The sequence below is a fragment of the Carassius gibelio genome, chromosome A17 (genome assembly GCF_023724105.1).
Source record: "Carassius gibelio isolate Cgi1373 ecotype wild population from Czech Republic chromosome A17, carGib1.2-hapl.c, whole genome shotgun sequence".
Lineage (NCBI taxonomy): Eukaryota > Metazoa > Chordata > Actinopteri > Cypriniformes > Cyprinidae > Carassius > Carassius gibelio.
Window position 1 is genome coordinate 17,701,523 of NC_068387.1, and position 16,974 is coordinate 17,718,496.

The following is a 16,974-nucleotide window of genomic DNA, read 5'->3' on the forward strand; positions in this document are numbered from 1 at the left end:
CAAAGTAAAACAGGTTGCATTTATTAAACTTGCACTTAAAAGCAAAGAGAGGGCAAAAATAAAACGTGCCATTGATCAGCCTGAACAAGAGCATCCAGTCATCAGAGAACTTTTGAACGTCCGTTTCAGGCTTTATTATTGAAGTGTACATAAATCTGTAGAAACCAAAAGCACTGTCAGAGGGTCACCAGAGGATCGGGGAACTCAAGAGTGTGTATGAGGCGCGTGTTCATTACGTTCTTCGTTTAAATAGTTCGCTTAAAGAATATTCTCACTTACAAACTGTCCTTGCACTAACAGTCCAAAATAAGAGAAAAGAACATTTGGTAAACATTCTCCACTGAAGGCAGTTCCCTTATATATACTGTGATTTCATCTTTCGTTTTGCTTACATCAACAAGTTTAATGACATATCAATCAGTGGTTATTTATCAATTTGGGAAAATAAAAGGAAAAAAAAAAAAAGCACAAAAATCATACTCCTTTACAAGTAAATAAGAAGATTTTTCTTTGTTGTTTTCTTCAGGGCGGAGCATAGAGTTCAGCGGTTCGTCTTGTGTTGGTGCGTGGAAGCGGATTCATTTCCTTTCATTTTCTTTGCTTTGACTGTCCTCTCTTTTTATGCTATTACATAATTAGATTCTTACATACAAATATTGACAAAAAATGGCTTAATCACCAAAGCCATCCAGTCTTTTTCCAATATCAATGGATAGTCAAAGGCGGCGGGCGGGGCTTTGGGGGAGAGGGGATCATAGCTGGCCGTCGCTACAGTGGGCATCCGGGTTGTCCGTCTGCTTCTCAGCGTCCTGACCAGACAGCTCTTTCACCATCAGCGAGGTGCTTTTCTCAGAAAACTCCGCCCCGTCCGGCTCCAGGCCTTCAGGACAGGGGAGCTTCAATAACTCTTCTCTGAGCTGAGCTGTGTGCCTCTGCAAACAAACGCATGGAATCGGTTTTAAAGAGACAACAAATGGAAAATACAAATTTCCGTTTGTATGACAGTGAACACACAGTGCTGTACCTTCAGTGCAGCTGCGTGATGAGACATGGTTCGTCCGACTCTCTTATCGCTGCTGTACTGCTGAATATCACAGATCCAGCCTTCGCACTGTGCCATGATCTCCGCTCGCTTCAGATAGAAGTGCCGATGGATCACCTGCGCACACACACACACACACACGGTTAGTGCACAAAAACACGCTCTCAGTGTTCTTGAAAAGGCGATTCGTGCATCACTTCCTGTACAACCCAACAATAAACCTTGCATCCAATTTCAGTAGCACCAGAAAATGATCTGCTGATCTTTGGATTGAGACTGCATTGACCCATTCGATTCATAAAGACCAGATGACCAATCACTGCACAGATAACCAGCAGTGATTGCCTGTCTGTGCATGTTAACATGAACAAACTAAGTGACCTTTTCGGTAACAAAGGCCATAGGCAGGAACTAGAACTCACAGCTCACATAGACACACACACACACACACTTCCTAGTAGTACTCCGACTCTGTCCGAAGGCAAGAGCTGACTCACTTATTCATTCTTCATTTGGATTAGTCTCCTAGAGATCTCAATGTGTTTCCTATAGTCATGTCAGACAGTGTACTAAACAGCAGATGTGAGGAGTGTTAACATGCCACCCTGATTTAACACCATCCAGAATCGCTTCCCCCAGACCTCAGAAGTGGTACATAGGTGAGCTTAAAACAGCAAAAAATGCTTGAAATGGACAAAAAACTGTTAAAATACAAAAGCGCACACTATATGTTGACTGACAACACTTCTGAACTACTGTTAGTCATCACATGGCTTTTCATTAAAGCAAGATTTTGTCAAATTTGAAGGTCAAAATGGCGAAAATAAAGTAATAGCATTATGAGATTAAAATCAATGTATGAGGAAAAAAATTCATAATGTTATTAGAATAGTCATGTTTTTTTTAAAGTTAATGTTATGAAAACAAATTTGTAAAGTTTATGGAGTTTATGGATTATAAAGTAATAATGTTACAAAAATGTATGTTTTGCACAAAAGGATGTTTTGATAAAGTACTGTTTTGATAATGAAGTTCTAATGTTACAATCATTTTGCAATGTACACTGAACAAAGTTAGTGTTACGGGAATAAATTCAGAATACTTTGAGAATAAAGATGTCATCTTTTTTTACAAAAACTGAAGTTTTGTTTTTTTACTTGGTTTTAAAAAATAAATAAAAAAGTGTTACACACCAACTAAATAAATGCCTCTTGAGGAAAATGCTCTTACAAACTGCTTCTGGAATATCGACCTGTTGTGTCTTCCCTAACACACACACACACACACACACACAGGATTAAGATGCTCTTTAGCCTGCTTGTAAAAGCGAGCTGTTGCATGGCTCAAACGTCTGGGGGGAAAGACCGGGTGCAGATGAAGGGTTCAGGAATGAGTGCTTGTGATCGATGGTCTTGCCAGTGTTGCCATGGAAACCCCCGCGGCCACTACACATCACTCTCTGGCTCAGAGCTCAACCTCACCGGCCTTATATCGCTCTCATTTGCCGTCTCGCTTCATCCATCCTTCATAAATCTATCTTTCTCCCAAACACACAAAGGTCACCAGACATGTGACTGTTACAGCCTCTCCCAGAACGCTGCATGTGTTTCATATTCATTCAGTTCCCAAAGGAACATTGGTAATAATACTGAAGAGTGAGAGCGAGAGATGGAGAGAAATGAAAAAGGGTTAGGAACAGAAACGCCATTTAAAAGAAAATGAACATGAGCATAGCTAAAGTAAGGCTGTTGTGCAGGAGCAAGTGTGTGTGTGTGTGTGTGTTTCCTCCCTCTTTTGACGTCAACAGCCCACCATTTACTACCCTGCGTGACTGGCTGTGTGTGTGTGTGTGTGTGTGTGTGTGTGCGTGAGATAGCTACGTGTCCTGCTGATTATTAAATCGCATATGTGAATCTGTGTGGAGGTACTACAGTCAAAGATGCTGTTCCATGTAAATCTAATAGTAGATGAAGCAAGAAAAATCATTAAACACAAATTTTTTTTTGATAAATTACTAAAAATAATATAATCAATAATTTTGAAAAAAAAAAAAAACTACTAAATATAAAAAAAAATTCTTTGTACCTGCCTGCAACAAGCTGACGGCAAACTCTAAACTATCAGAATCAACTGTGAGAGATGTTATTTCAGTAAGGATGCTGACTTTGTAGGGAGTAGGCAGCTGACTAGTTTTAGTACAGATGTTCAAATGTGAAGCTATTTAAGATTCTGCTTCAGTTGCGTCTGACAAATCCAACGTATACCTCCATCCAGATGACATCACCGGTGTGAAAGCCAATGTCTGAGGGGACGAGAGAGAGTCTACACACAGCGTCTGTACATTTTATACATCCTTAACTGTTTGGACTGGATTTATTATATATTTACCAACTATAATTCTGCATAATTATGCAGATTCTGTCTGCATCAATACATAATTCGTCAGCGAGTATGAGTTCTCTACAAGCCAGTTGGTGCGTGGCCTGGCTTGGTTCGGACCAAACGACAGTCTCACAGTCCTTTATCTCTCTGAACAATGCTCTGGTTGATGTAGCAACAGCCAGTTAAGTGTCCACAGAGGTAGTGTACCAGCCTCATAACCGCCTGGGGCATGACATCAAACTCACAAATACCAGCTGAAATGCCCATACTAGATTTAAGATGACTTTGACCGACAATGCCAGTGTGACTTGTGACGCCAGGTGGTCCTATCTGGTTTCTTCTAAATGAAAAGCTTCCGATATTTGACAGAAATTTGAGTCTTCAGAGGTGAACACTCACAAATACACATGCATGACCCAGATACCTAGAGTTTAATGCATGCTTTTGGTCTGATCATGGATTTGGGAGTAGGTCTGGTAATTAGATGAGTGCACATATTTGGATCATTTCATGGCATTCATAATTCGTATACCCCATTCCATAACTCACTCAATCTTCACTCATTTATATTCTTGATTCATGCTGCCCATCACCCCCCTCTTCTCTTTTCACAGAGTGTATGGAAGATTGTTATATGCTAGTGAGGGCTATTTAAAAAACAAAAGGATATCAAAAACAAAGAGGGGAGAAGAAGAGGGGTGGAGAGAAACATTATCTATCTGAAAGTGAAAAAAAAAAAAAACTTAGATTGTGCTGCTAACAGAGGACAAAAATCACCACAGAGGCATATATTAAATTATAAATATATTAAATATATACACTGCCCTTAAAAAGTTTGGGGTCAGTAAAATATTTTTTTTTTCCTCTAACTACATTTTGGGGTCACTCCATATATGTAAATGGATGATATCTAACCTCTTTAAAGCAGGGTGAAGGGTTGCGGATCTGTTCTAGCATGGCCCACTTGACAGTGGCCTGCCGAATGTTTCCGTCATACTCTCTGGAGCTCTGCGTTCCACTCGGCGTGCCCCGGGAACGCTCGTAACCTGGTTCATTGAAGTATGGCTCAGCCACCAGAATCAGAGACTGGATTGACACCAGCACCTAAAACACAAACACACACACAGACACGTTTTAGAACGCCTCGGAGGAATGACACACGGATCAAGTGGAAGAGGTGAAGAGCACACCGGCTCTCAATGACCACAGCACTACTGTGGCCCTGTTCCTGATTTCCATTTATTGATCAGCTGGAAGCTAACTGTAGCACTAATCAATGGAGACATTTCTATGAACTGCTGGCAGCAGTACATGAGCACGAGTGTGAGGAGAGAGAGGAGCAGAGCCTGATCAGATCAATATTACAGAAGGAAACAGCTCCACGGCCTATTATTCAGAGAAGTATGATGGAGAGAGGGAGGGAAAGGGGTTGAGATGTGCGAAGATAATTACTGGAGGGAAACCAGGATGAGAATGTTGTAAAAGCTCAATGGTCGATATGCAGGTGATGATGATATGACTAAATATTCTCTAAAAGTGATGAAATGAGAGGAGGTAATTTCTGGTAGTTCACTGCTTCAGATATACCGGAAAGAACCATCTGCATTTGTGCAATCGGCATTAATCGATCAGAAGATCCTTAATGCCTAATGAGTGTGATAATGATAGAGGATCATATAAAAAAGAAAAAAATTAAAATAAAAACCTGCAAACTGATGGGATTCGGCTCACCTGTAGAAAGCTAGAGGTCTGAGGGTTCCATTTCTCCTCGGGACGGCCGTGCCAGGTGTTCAGGATACTTAAACACACCTGATTGTTACAGAAAGAATTACAGACAGTACCAAGAGATTAGGATTACGAAGAAAAAAAAAAACTAAAAAACTAAAACATATAACAATTAAATTAAACCACAAGTCATATAAACGTATAAATAAAATAATTTTTTTATCCATTGGCCAATATTTGACAATTTCTGAGAACAGAAACAAAATAATATAAAGAGTAAAAACAAAATAATATAAAATAATACAATAAAAATATTCTAACCTACTGTCTAATTATCAGTACCGTATTTTTCGGACTGTAAGACGCATCAGTCTAAAAATACGTCATGACGAGGAAAAAAACATAAGTCGCACTGGACTATAAGTCGCATTTATTTAGAACCAAGAGAAAACATTACCGTCTACAGCCACGAGAGGGCGCTCTATGTTTCCCTTTCGTGGCTGTAGATGGTATTGTTTTCTCTGGGTTAATTTCTCTTGGTTCTTGTCAACTTAACTTTGATAAATAAGTCACACCTGACTATAAGTCGAAGGACCAGCCAAACTATAAAAAAAAGTGCGTCTTATTGTCCAGAAAATACGCATTTGCATCAGCCACTGAAAAACCCCAATCGGTCTAAAAAAACAGAGACACTAACCTTGCCATCGTTGTAGAGGTTCGGATTGAATCGGACACTGTGGCCGCCGGTGGTCTCCAGATTAACCAGAGGAGGGGAGTTTGGGTAATCTTGAGGAAAATAGACGTCAAATTCGAAACAGCCATTGGCATATGGTGTGTCTGCGGGCCCTGTTATCAACACCTGAGACAAAAACCAAGAAAAAAGCCATTAAAAGAAACCGACCCTCCATTCATTCAAAGGGACAAAAACACTGTGTTGAACAGCACTGGATTGTTTAGCATGTCTAAACCAGGTCTATAGGCGAAGTTTTACTGATACACGCAAGTAATCCACACACAGAAGAAGCGAGAGAGAGGAAGATTGGAGGACTGTAATGCCATAAAGTGAATCTCTCTCCACTGCAGGCGGTAGAGCTGCATTTAGGCGTTAAGACTGTTTTGACATGACCATTCAAACGCAACATTAAACACACACACAAAGCTGTGCTCGCACACTCGGTATAGGTTAAATCTGGAAAGCTCAGTTTACTACTTATGTCCATTAAGCCTGTATGAAGCGAGGAGGAAGATAAAAATCCCTGTTAAGGGTCAGTGTAAGCAGACTGAGCAGCGAGTGACCAGTCTGTCTGGGGCTCCGCCTGTGGTCTGGCCTGCCCGGGACATAAAGCTCAAGCCAGACACACTGACATTTACAAACTCAGAGAGTCAAAAGCACATCTCAAATGTCATTAGGAAGAGTTTGTGCACTCATGTGTGTGTTAGAGACCACCGAACAGCAAGACAGGCAAGGGACTCCTGGGATTCTCTGCAGTCGTTTTGTCATTCAGCAGAGATCGAAAGATTCATGTTGACCCACAGTAAACAGCAAGGCTTGAGACAATCATGGGCTGTTCTCATATTCAGCACTGAGATATCAGCTATACCGTTTTTTTATGAATGATACATTAAAAAAAATATATATATATAATGTCTATTGTCTATATGAACACCATATTTGTGTTCTAATCCCAATTTAAGATGCTTATGTCTCTGAGTTTTTTTTGGTGGAGGGGTCATACCTTCATGATGTCGAGACGCTCTTCATCGCAGCGAACGAACACGCTGGAGGACGAGGAGAGAGGGAGGGAGGTGGAGAGCGTGACAGCCTCCTGTGCTAATCGTCGAGCACGAGCGGCACTGTTGGCGTCGCTGGCGTTCTTCACCTGAGACAGGTAATGGTAGTTCACCTTAAACACCAGCTTAGAGTCCTCATCCTCACACACCATCTCAAACGTGTCTGTGGAGGAGAAGACACACAGACAGTTAGTTATCAGCAGTCACAATGAAATACAATCAGCCTGACAAAGCCTCAGATTCACTTAAAAATAAACATTTCATCATATAAGCCCTACTGTGTATTCTGAAGGATCTGCTCTGTGTGGGCCTTTGCAAACCTGTTTACAGTCACGTCAGCTGAGATTACCTCATTCGTCTGAGGACGGGCTAAATCACTTTTGGCAGAACAAAACTCTTGCCATCAATCAGAGCGAAGACAGATGAGAAATGACAACCAGGAAAGCTATTCTTCCAGCAAGATAACACAATTCTCCCCATTTCAGTTCATATGTATTGTGCCCCTCCAAATATTTGGCATACTTAAAGAAAACAAAAGCAGCTGAAAGGAAAAATGGCAATTTCTATCCATTCATTCAAATTATGTATGTGGCACAAAAGCAGAAAATATGGAAGATTACGTTTAGACCAGGGTTTCCCAAACTGGGACTCGCTAATAATTAACTAAATAATTTTAAAACAAATAACAATTGAAAACACTTACCAAAAATATATTTTTTGAGATTTATTCTAGAATAATTTGTCATGTGACCATTAACTAACATTCAATAACCATAAACATACTTAAAATGTGGAAACATTCTTAAATATTGTGGAAAATACTGAAGCAACCAATACTAAAATTCTAGCTGATAATTAGATTATTCTGGCCAGTAATAATTGAGACAATTATAATGTTATGGCAAAAAAACAAAAATGGCTATTTAAAAATACAATACTGTTATATATTATTCACAGTGTTGCTAAATTTTATCATTTTAAAGAATCATTCAAGTGAGTGCTAGATCATGGCAAAGCAATCTAATAAAAAAAAAAAATGTATTTAAAAAAATTTGAATATTGGGCGATAACCAATATAATGCACATTGATAAAACATTTACAGTTTTGTGAAATGTTTTATTTAAAATGGTCATTAAACTGTTTAAATCAATGAACTTGAGAGTAAAATATCATATATTTAAATTATTATTATTATTCCTTTCATCCAGTAAAAACTTAAATGGGTCAAGCACTAGCAGAGACATGTAGTTCAGGACTCACCAAACTGTAGCTTCTTCATGGCCGCTGTAAATTTCTCCTCCATTGAGCGCAAGATGGACAGCGGTTTGGGTCTTACTGCTGCCTTCTTAGAGCTTTCAGCCATCTTCCTCTCTAAAAAAAAAAAAAAAAAAAAAGGAAAAGATGACACATTAAAAAAAAAAACCTTCACAGTGGCCTAAGGGTGTGTTTGAGTAGGTCACATCTCCATCCTCTCATCTCTGACAAACCAACACAGCCTCACCAGAAGCCAAAGTAACCAGAATGCCTGTATGTAGCTCTGCTATCAGTAAACGAACCATACTGCTAAGAAAAAAAAAACTGGGCTTAAACGGCACATTTTTCTGACTTGATAATTAAAGACTTCCATTGAGATGCGTTTGACTGCAAATTTGTTACTTTGATAAATGAGACAAAGCACAAAAAGTCGTGTTGTAACTTGTTACTCAAATGAGTGGCTGCATTTCGGTTCTCTCGATTCAGATATCAAGATATTGTTATCAAGAGAGCCTCAGACTAATGACAACGACAGCAGCAGACAGTAGTCACCACTCCGGTGAGACATATTAGACCGTTAGAGCTACAACACAATTAAACTCCCCTATATTTAGGAGCTTTATGGGATTTCCACCCATTCTGCAGTGTGCAGATGTGTCCCTCCCTGCTCACACATGCACCATGACAGCCAATCAAATTACCTTTGTGCTTAACAGGGCTGATAACAGTTAATGCTTTGGATACGAGCCACATAAAATCCCACCAACACTGATAGCTCCATTTACTCTCTCCTCATCACATTAGAACACAATATTGATGCCAGTATCAATATTTTACTACAGGACTCCACTTTCAACCAATCAGACATCCTGACTGCACTGCCACTGGAACTTATTTAGAAAAAAAAAAAACAGACAGGGTACTAATTAAGTAGTTAAAAAGGGTGGTAAGTGTAATGTCTTACTGCTTTTATCATGTGGATGGACAGTGACAGTGGCATTGATCTGCCTGACCATATTTAACGCCCCTCTCATTCACTCATCATGGAGAGAAAGAGAGTATAAGATACCCAAGGGAGGGTGATGGTTACTATACAGTATGTGGATGTGCTGATGTGGTTCTCCGACATAACCCTGGACGTTCCAGATATTTCCAAACCTTACCTCCTCAGGAGCACAAGAGTTCATGCTAATGCTCAAAGGTCTATATTTCCCTTAGCTTTGCTCTAGAGGACCTCAGAGGGCCATAGTTTGTAAGTGTTAATAAACGGATGGGACTTATCTCAAGAGCTTTGAATCCCAGGATTAGCAATGCCACGGTCACACTGGTTTTTCTGAGGTCAGCATAGAGGGACTAAACATTGATCACACAACATCCTGTCTGAAAATACACCCTGGCTATGACTAATTAGCAAGACATATATTAAGTCTAGCCTGACAAACAAAACTGCCCAGTAAAGCTGACCCTCCATTTAAAACTCTTTGGAGAAAACGATCAGGCTTTGGCACGGCTCTGTGCTGGAGAGCCGTTTCTCTTTGGCTTATTTTGTCAGAGCAAACAGTCACTCCATGTCCCTCGAGTCCCTCAGACAATCAGGGAGTGTCTTCAGCATGTGAAACACACACCATCCCTCTCCTGACTGTCCACTATACATCCAGCACTGTCCTGCTTTCGCTTCTGCTCTGTTTCAAGTCTCAAGTAGCTAAGAAATAATCTCCTACAGAGACTCCGAGCATGAAAAGTGTTTGCACAGGGGGCTTTAGTGTGAAATGTGCTTCAAATGACGCAGAAAATTTCACGGGTATGATCATTTCATTTTATATAAACATTATGAAATGATTCGTTTGGACATTTTTGGGAGTTTTGAAAAACTTTTATACACAATTACACTTTTGCATTTTAAATTAGTTTTGTAAACATGAACTACAGGTCAAAAGTTTGGCATTGGTACGATCACAATCTGCATTTCTTTGATCAAAAATGCAGTAAAAATAATATCAAGAAATATTCTTAGAATTAAACGTTAGAATTTATATATATATATATATATATATATATATATATATATATATATATATATATATATATATATATATATATATATATATATATATATATATATATATATATATATATATATATACTTTTTTTTTTTTTTTTATCTAATTTATTCCAGTGGTGAAAAAGCTGAAATCACTCTAACGTACTGATTTGGTGCTCAAGAAAAATAGTTTATTATCAATGTTGATAAGGAAACTTTTTTTTTTAAGAGAATGAACATAAATCTAGAATACAGACAAAAGGCTGACTATGATAAAGAAGCTAATAATATTCCCATTACTCTAAAACGTAATTCTGAAAAATGAGTTGATGTTTCGAAATTCATTGAATAACAATTTGTTAAACATTCTAATCAAATAAATATGGAACCGCTCCATTATTATTTAAATAATCCGTCCCTAATGAAAGCATTTTTGGAAACAGCAGATTGAGGTGGATGTTCTCACCCTGGTTGGCCTGTCGTAGGTTTGTGGAGGCAGCATAAACGATCTCTGCGGTCTTCTGGATGTCAGGAACAAGCAGGGTGAGGCCTTCTGGCTCAGGATCAGATATTTCCGTCTTAATCACCCCTTTACTTTTGTCTTTCTTCGACCTAAGGTGGACAAAGAATAATCAGAAATCACATTTCTATAGACGCCAACAAATTAATTAGGAGTTTTTATTTTGTGTTTGCATGCATTTGAACATGTGAAATGTTTCATTTTTCAATGACCACAACAATGACAGAGAAAAACCAAATGCATGTCCTCAAGAACATCTCAGCCTCTCATGTCCCAACGCTCTCATCCGGAGAGGTGCTAGTACACACTGAATGCATCAAATGAGCAGCAGATTGTGACTTGTCTCCAAATTAAACCAACGTCCAGCTGTCTTGTGGCTGAGCATACACTCTCACAACATGCATCTTTCATTAAGCAGGAGGAGAGAAAATTAAAGGGACAGACAAATGAGAAAGGGGACATGTCAGAAATGTCCTTTACTTGTAGGTGACACATAGGGACAATAATTAAGATGGCCCCATCATTCAAAGGAAACTTGGGACAGAGCCAAGCTCGTAGCTTCGCCCTGTGACTAACAGGCCAACGCCATTAACATCTCGCTAGCCATAAAGACTAAGTCATTATTAAATACAGACAGCTGATAACAAATCACAGTCTCTCACTACTCTACATATCTATCTGTGTTACTACCTGAAGCAAGCAGACTCACAATCTTTACCTGGAGGATGATAAAAACAGGTAAAACTAATTAGGCTTATATTGAAGCCTTATATTGGGACGTAAAATACATTAAAGCTTAATAATCTTCAAAAAGAAAATGTATTTATCAATTTATCAAAAGTAAATACATATTTATTTGTTAATTTAAATTAATAATTCAAGTATTTTTTATCATTTGTAAATAATATTTATACAATATATTTCAATAAAAAAAGAAAGAAAACAAAAAAAAAAAAGAAAAAGGAAAAAAATAGTATTTCTGATAAACAATACATTGCTAAAAAAATCAAATTCATCATTTATGTTTTGTGGTGGGTCCGGCAAAAATTAAAAAAGGCCGGCAAAAATTAAAAAAGGCCAAAGCTGAAATATGGACAAGCATGGACCAGCAAAAGCTCAGGACAATCTGAAGGCCAATGGGGATTCGAGGCTTTTCGAGGGCTGATCTAGCAGCCATTTATCACTGTGCGTTACTCCTCTGCTGAAACACTGGTTTTGACTTGTGTCTACAGCATCAGGTTACATCTTGTGTGTATAAGGTTTTTCCATGCAGGTCAGAGAGCGTCACAGGGCAGACTTCCATCCATCAGCAGTCACTCTGTCTGTCCTCTATTAGTGTGACCGACGGTGGCCTGAATCTGTGTGTGTGTGTGTGTGTGTGTCTAAGAGGAAGAGCGCACCTGAGGCGGTTGGTATAGGTGTCCACACAGGTCTTCATCTTGGCCAATAACATGCCAACAGATGTCTGACACTCAGTGTGTTCTTCATCCTCTTCCTCTGCAGCGTCTCCTGATAGCGGCAAGAGCAGAGGAACCAGGCTGGTGCAGGTGGAGATGGCCCTCAGCAACTCCAACAGAGCCCGATACAGGGGGACGTGACGCGCCATGTCCAAAACTGCAGGAGACAGAGAGACCGAGAGAGAGACAGAGAGACAGAGGAGAGAGAGAGAGACATTACGTACAGACACAGGACGCTTATAAAAGATAATGTCGATTACATCTCTTAAATGACAGAAGGACACAAGGGACGGTCCCAATACCTCTTCAAGATTAATAATTTTTTTTTTTTTTAATGGATGCTTTAAGGAACATCATTGGTTTCAGAGATTTAAACCGAATCCTTGTGCAGGACATACAAAAGGTTTTATCATGTGGATGAGTCAGCTTATGACCATCTTACAGATGGAAAAGCAAGGAAACTAGTGTGGTTTAGTAGTTTACTCAAAAATGAACAGATTCTGTCAACATATACTTAACATTATGCATGTGAAACCTATATGACTTTCTTTAAGCAGAACAGAAAATATGATGCTTTGAAGAATGCTGGGAACCAAAAAATATTTTATGTTGCACAGAAAAATGGTCAGTCATACAGGTTTGGAATGAAATGGGGTGTCGAAGCTGACAATTTAGATTCTTTGGGGAACTGTCCCCTTAGGACACAACATAATAGCACAGAAAAGATACTTTGGCTGTAGTAAGTTAGAAAGTTTGGGAGGAAAACGTCAACAACGAAAACTCAGTCATAACCAAACAACTCAATCTTCTCGAGTATGTTGAGATGCCATAAGAACCTGAGGTTTGAGGCATGAGGGGCTCTTTGTGCATGCATTTCCTGTTTGGAGAAGGCACGATAGTCCTTTTGAGGCCCAGGAGAGTCTTAAAGCCAGAATGAGGACAGTGAGAGAATAAAGCATGAGAGGGAATGAGACAGAGAGAGATTATCAAGGGTCTTCAGGCAAAACGCTTTAATCAGGCTCATATTATCAATGTGCAATGATTGTTAGGAGCAGGAATACTGTGTCTGACACATGTGCGTGTGTGTTTTAAAAAAGAAAGAGGAATTTCAAATGACTGAAGGAGCTCCGTCAAAGGGTTTCATTTGAGTGTGCACCTACTGCGAGGACACAATAGATCAGAGAGTGTTTAATGTGTGTGTTATATCACAATGTCAGTCTACGTTCCAGATTCTCCTCGTGCTCTCCTCAGTTCAGACTGTTTCTCCTTCACCCTCATCTCATTTACAGACTAACTGATTTACTGCACACCAATCCTCCTCCATACCCCTCTCTCTCCCTCATCAGATATTCAGCTCCATGCTGGATTGGGTGGATGATAAACAATGTTAGTGAGAGCAGAGAGGACACATACGTCTGCTCCCCTGCCCTCCGTCGCCGGACACAGGGAAGAGCAGAGATGATGCAGGAAGAGAGGAGGGAGGACACGGCAGAACAGGAGGATTGAGGACGGGAAGACAGGAGAAAGGAGAGATGAGAAAAGACAGACAAAGAGAATAGGCAAGGACACATGGAGGTGGAAGAGGAGACCAGAAAAGAGGAGGGGCAAACAGAACAGAAGAAAGGAGAAGGCAGACGACACTACGAGGAGGAGAGGAAATGAGAAGGACGGACAAACCAACAGAGAAGGTGACCAGAAAGGAGAAAAGGCGAACAGAATAAAGGATAGGAGGAAAGGAGCAAGCAGAAGGAAAGGAGAGAAGAAATAAGGAGAGCAGAAAGGAGGGGAGGAGATGAGAAGAAACAAGAAAAGAGAGGAGGAGATAAGACCAGATAAGGAGCCCTGAAATGATGAGAAGGGAGGAGTCACGAAAGGAGAAAGCAGAGTAGAAAAACTGAAAATATAAGAAAGCTGAAGAGGAGACAAGAACAAAAGCAAGATCAGACGAGGCAAAAGCTGGAGAGGAGAACAAAACAAATAGGGGAGGGAAACAATAGAGGAGACAAGAAAGGAGGAGAAGAGATAATAGGAGAGAAGGAGAAGAGATAATAGGAGAAAGGGGAAGAGACCAGAAAGGAAGAAACAGTGAAGGAAAGACAAAGGAGAGGAGAGAGGAAAACGGAAGTGGATAAGCTTTTAAGAGGAAAAAACACTGGAACAGAGCAAAAAGCAGAATAGAAGACCAAATAGGAGGAGAAGGGGAGAAAAAACTGAAAAAAGGCAGGAGGAGGAGAAGAAAGGAGAGATTAGATGACTATAGATAATACTACAGTCTTACTTCAAACTCCTCACAGCAGCTTTAAGGACACTACAATATCATCCATCCATTCCCTCTTCCCCAGGAAAAGACTGAGGGTCACAGATCATCTAAACTCAAACTGTGCCTGATCCACAGCTCCACTGCTATAAACGGTTCTTCATTTGTACCATAAGACCTCTGTGACTGACCTCTCCCCCCGTCAGCTCACTGTCTAAAAGGAACAATATAGCCTCAATCACTGTGTGAGAGAAAGAGCTCCATGAACATGTGATCTTAAAAACATCTTCAAAAAAAAAAAAAACACTAAACAATACAAAACATCTCTTTTATTTTAGGAATTTCAAATTGGTCATATTATGGAACAAAAGATGTTGTTGTTGATCTTCTAAAGTAAGAATACAAAATACTAGGTAGACAATCAAACTTGGTCTGCACTGGCGAATTGAAAGCTACATTGGTATGTGGGATTAGCCAATCATAATGAGTTGTTTGCATTGAGTCTTAACCTTAACAGAGGTTGTAAGTGGTCATAAGGATACATAAAACTAGACTTGTAGATTTTCTGAAGCATTTGTGTGTGGCTAGTGTTTTACGAGTGTTTTACAAGGCATAATTATACAGTTCTGAGAAATGTCCAAAGGTGCTCACCTTAATTCTCTAGGACATTTTAAATATGGTTTAAATTAAATTATGGCCTGTTTAAATGTATATCTACAGTATTTTCACCAAATGTTTCATAATTCTCATTGCTAAGGTTTCTCCCATGTTTTTTTTTCTCTTTTTCCCTTCCATTTCTGTGGACTGATGGGAGTTTGAGTTCCTTGTCACAGTCGCCTTTGGCTTGCTTGGTTGGGCTCTAAAAGACACTTAATATTCAGTAATATCATCGATTTCATGGCACAGAGACTTTTGGATGAGAACAAAACTCGAACTGAACTGAGCTGAATAATGACACTATAGTCTTCTGTAGAGCTGCTTCATACTGAATACATTTTTTTCATGATAATTCATGAATTTTGCCATATCGTTACTGAACTGAATCAACACTGAACTGATTCAAGCTGAAAAACACTACTGCCTTCAGTTGAGCCGCTTATTGCTGAGTTGATGAATGAATGAATGAATGAATGAATGAATGAAATGTATTGAACTGAACCAATACTGAACTGGCAGCAGCTGAATACTGACACACTATTATCTTGGTACAGCTGCTTTTTAACAGGGATTTTGTGTTTGACTCTTTTTTGAAGTTTGTGCACCATTGATTCTGTTACTTTACTGATTTCTGAGAAGCTGTTTTGAAGCAATTAAAACAATGCTGCAAGCAATGTTGTAAAAAGGGCTTGAATCAAAAAAGAAAAGAAAAAGTGGTACAACTCAACTCAACAACCTCACAATTCATGTCAGTAGTGGGACAGAACACCATTCACCTGGTGTTAGGTAAGTTTCCTATGCTCACCATGACTGCATTTATTTTATAAAAAGAGTAAAACAGTTATATTGTGAAATATTTCAATTTAAAAGAACTGTTTTCTATTTGCATATATATCAAAATGTAATTGTAAACAGCAGCCATTGCTCCAGTCTTCAATATCACATTATCCTTCAGAAATCATTCTAACATGCTAATTTGCTGCTCAAAAAAAAAATTATAATTCAGATTGAAAACTGCTGTGCTGCTCGATATTAAGTAGTTTAATACACCCCATTCACACACATAGGAAACATGCAGTACTCAGAATGAATGTTAGGGGTACGGTGTGTGTGTGTGACAGTTCTCAGAGCATGCGGTAGAAACTCTTTGTCACCATGACAACAAAGATCTTGAGGACACAGGCGGGACAAGACACACCAGCAGCAGCAGAAGAGAAATGCACACTTGCTTTTTGCCTTGTGGGTTGGTAAAAAAATGTATCTGGTTATTTACAACATGCAGAAATACATAACTGGTCACAGATGAAGAGAGCGAGACAAAAACTGTCTTTGTGTTTGTGTGTGTATGCACAAGCATTTATTATTATGTTTGAAATAACACTAATACACTTTTATTGAAGTAAATCATGCTGACAGGAGTCTGATTTTAAATGCTGCTTTGCAGAGCAGAACTGGGCCTCAAGTCTAATGACTGACACAAAAATCATGCTTCCCAAATCAGGGTACAAGAGTCCTCCGCCTGTCTGGAGTGTGTGAGTGAGCCAGAATCCTTCATATGAAGGCAGGTTGAAAAAAAAAAGTCACAACATGCAGCAAGAGCTCAAAGAGGCGCTCCATCAATAATGCAAGAGAACGAGGAATAAAACAAGACGAGTGCTGCTGCATCTCCCTTTCACACTTCTGCATCTCTCTAGCACAGACAACACTGAGATGCAGGACATAGACTGATGACACAACCAGACCACTGACTCAACACACTGAGGAGAACATCTCCTGATCCAGATGCCAAACACACATAGAAAATAAAAGAGCACAGAGTGAAAGGAAGAGAAAGAGAGAGTTTAATA

At 39.4% G+C, this 16,974-nt stretch overlaps 1 protein-coding gene across 6 annotated transcripts in view; it reads right to left on the reverse strand.

The window, feature by feature from the left end:
* LOC128031580 (baculoviral IAP repeat-containing protein 6) overlaps nucleotides 1-16,974 on the reverse strand; it is a 77,556-nt gene continuing 60,582 nt past the window's right edge. For all 6 annotated transcript variants that reach the window (XM_052619901.1, XM_052619902.1, XM_052619903.1 and 3 more), the window contains exons 66-74: nucleotides 12,157-12,370; nucleotides 10,703-10,848; nucleotides 8,202-8,312; nucleotides 6,886-7,103; nucleotides 5,847-6,008; nucleotides 5,156-5,233; nucleotides 4,340-4,528; nucleotides 1,025-1,159; nucleotides 1-932 (exon numbers count right to left, since the gene is read on the reverse strand). In XM_052619901.1, the coding sequence (XP_052475861.1) occupies nucleotides 753-932; nucleotides 1,025-1,159; nucleotides 4,340-4,528; nucleotides 5,156-5,233; nucleotides 5,847-6,008; nucleotides 6,886-7,103; nucleotides 8,202-8,312; nucleotides 10,703-10,848; nucleotides 12,157-12,370 (1,433 nt within the window). In that variant the 3' untranslated portion in view covers nucleotides 1-752. The remainder of the gene's footprint in view (nucleotides 933-1,024; nucleotides 1,160-4,339; nucleotides 4,529-5,155; nucleotides 5,234-5,846; nucleotides 6,009-6,885; nucleotides 7,104-8,201; nucleotides 8,313-10,702; nucleotides 10,849-12,156; nucleotides 12,371-16,974) is intronic.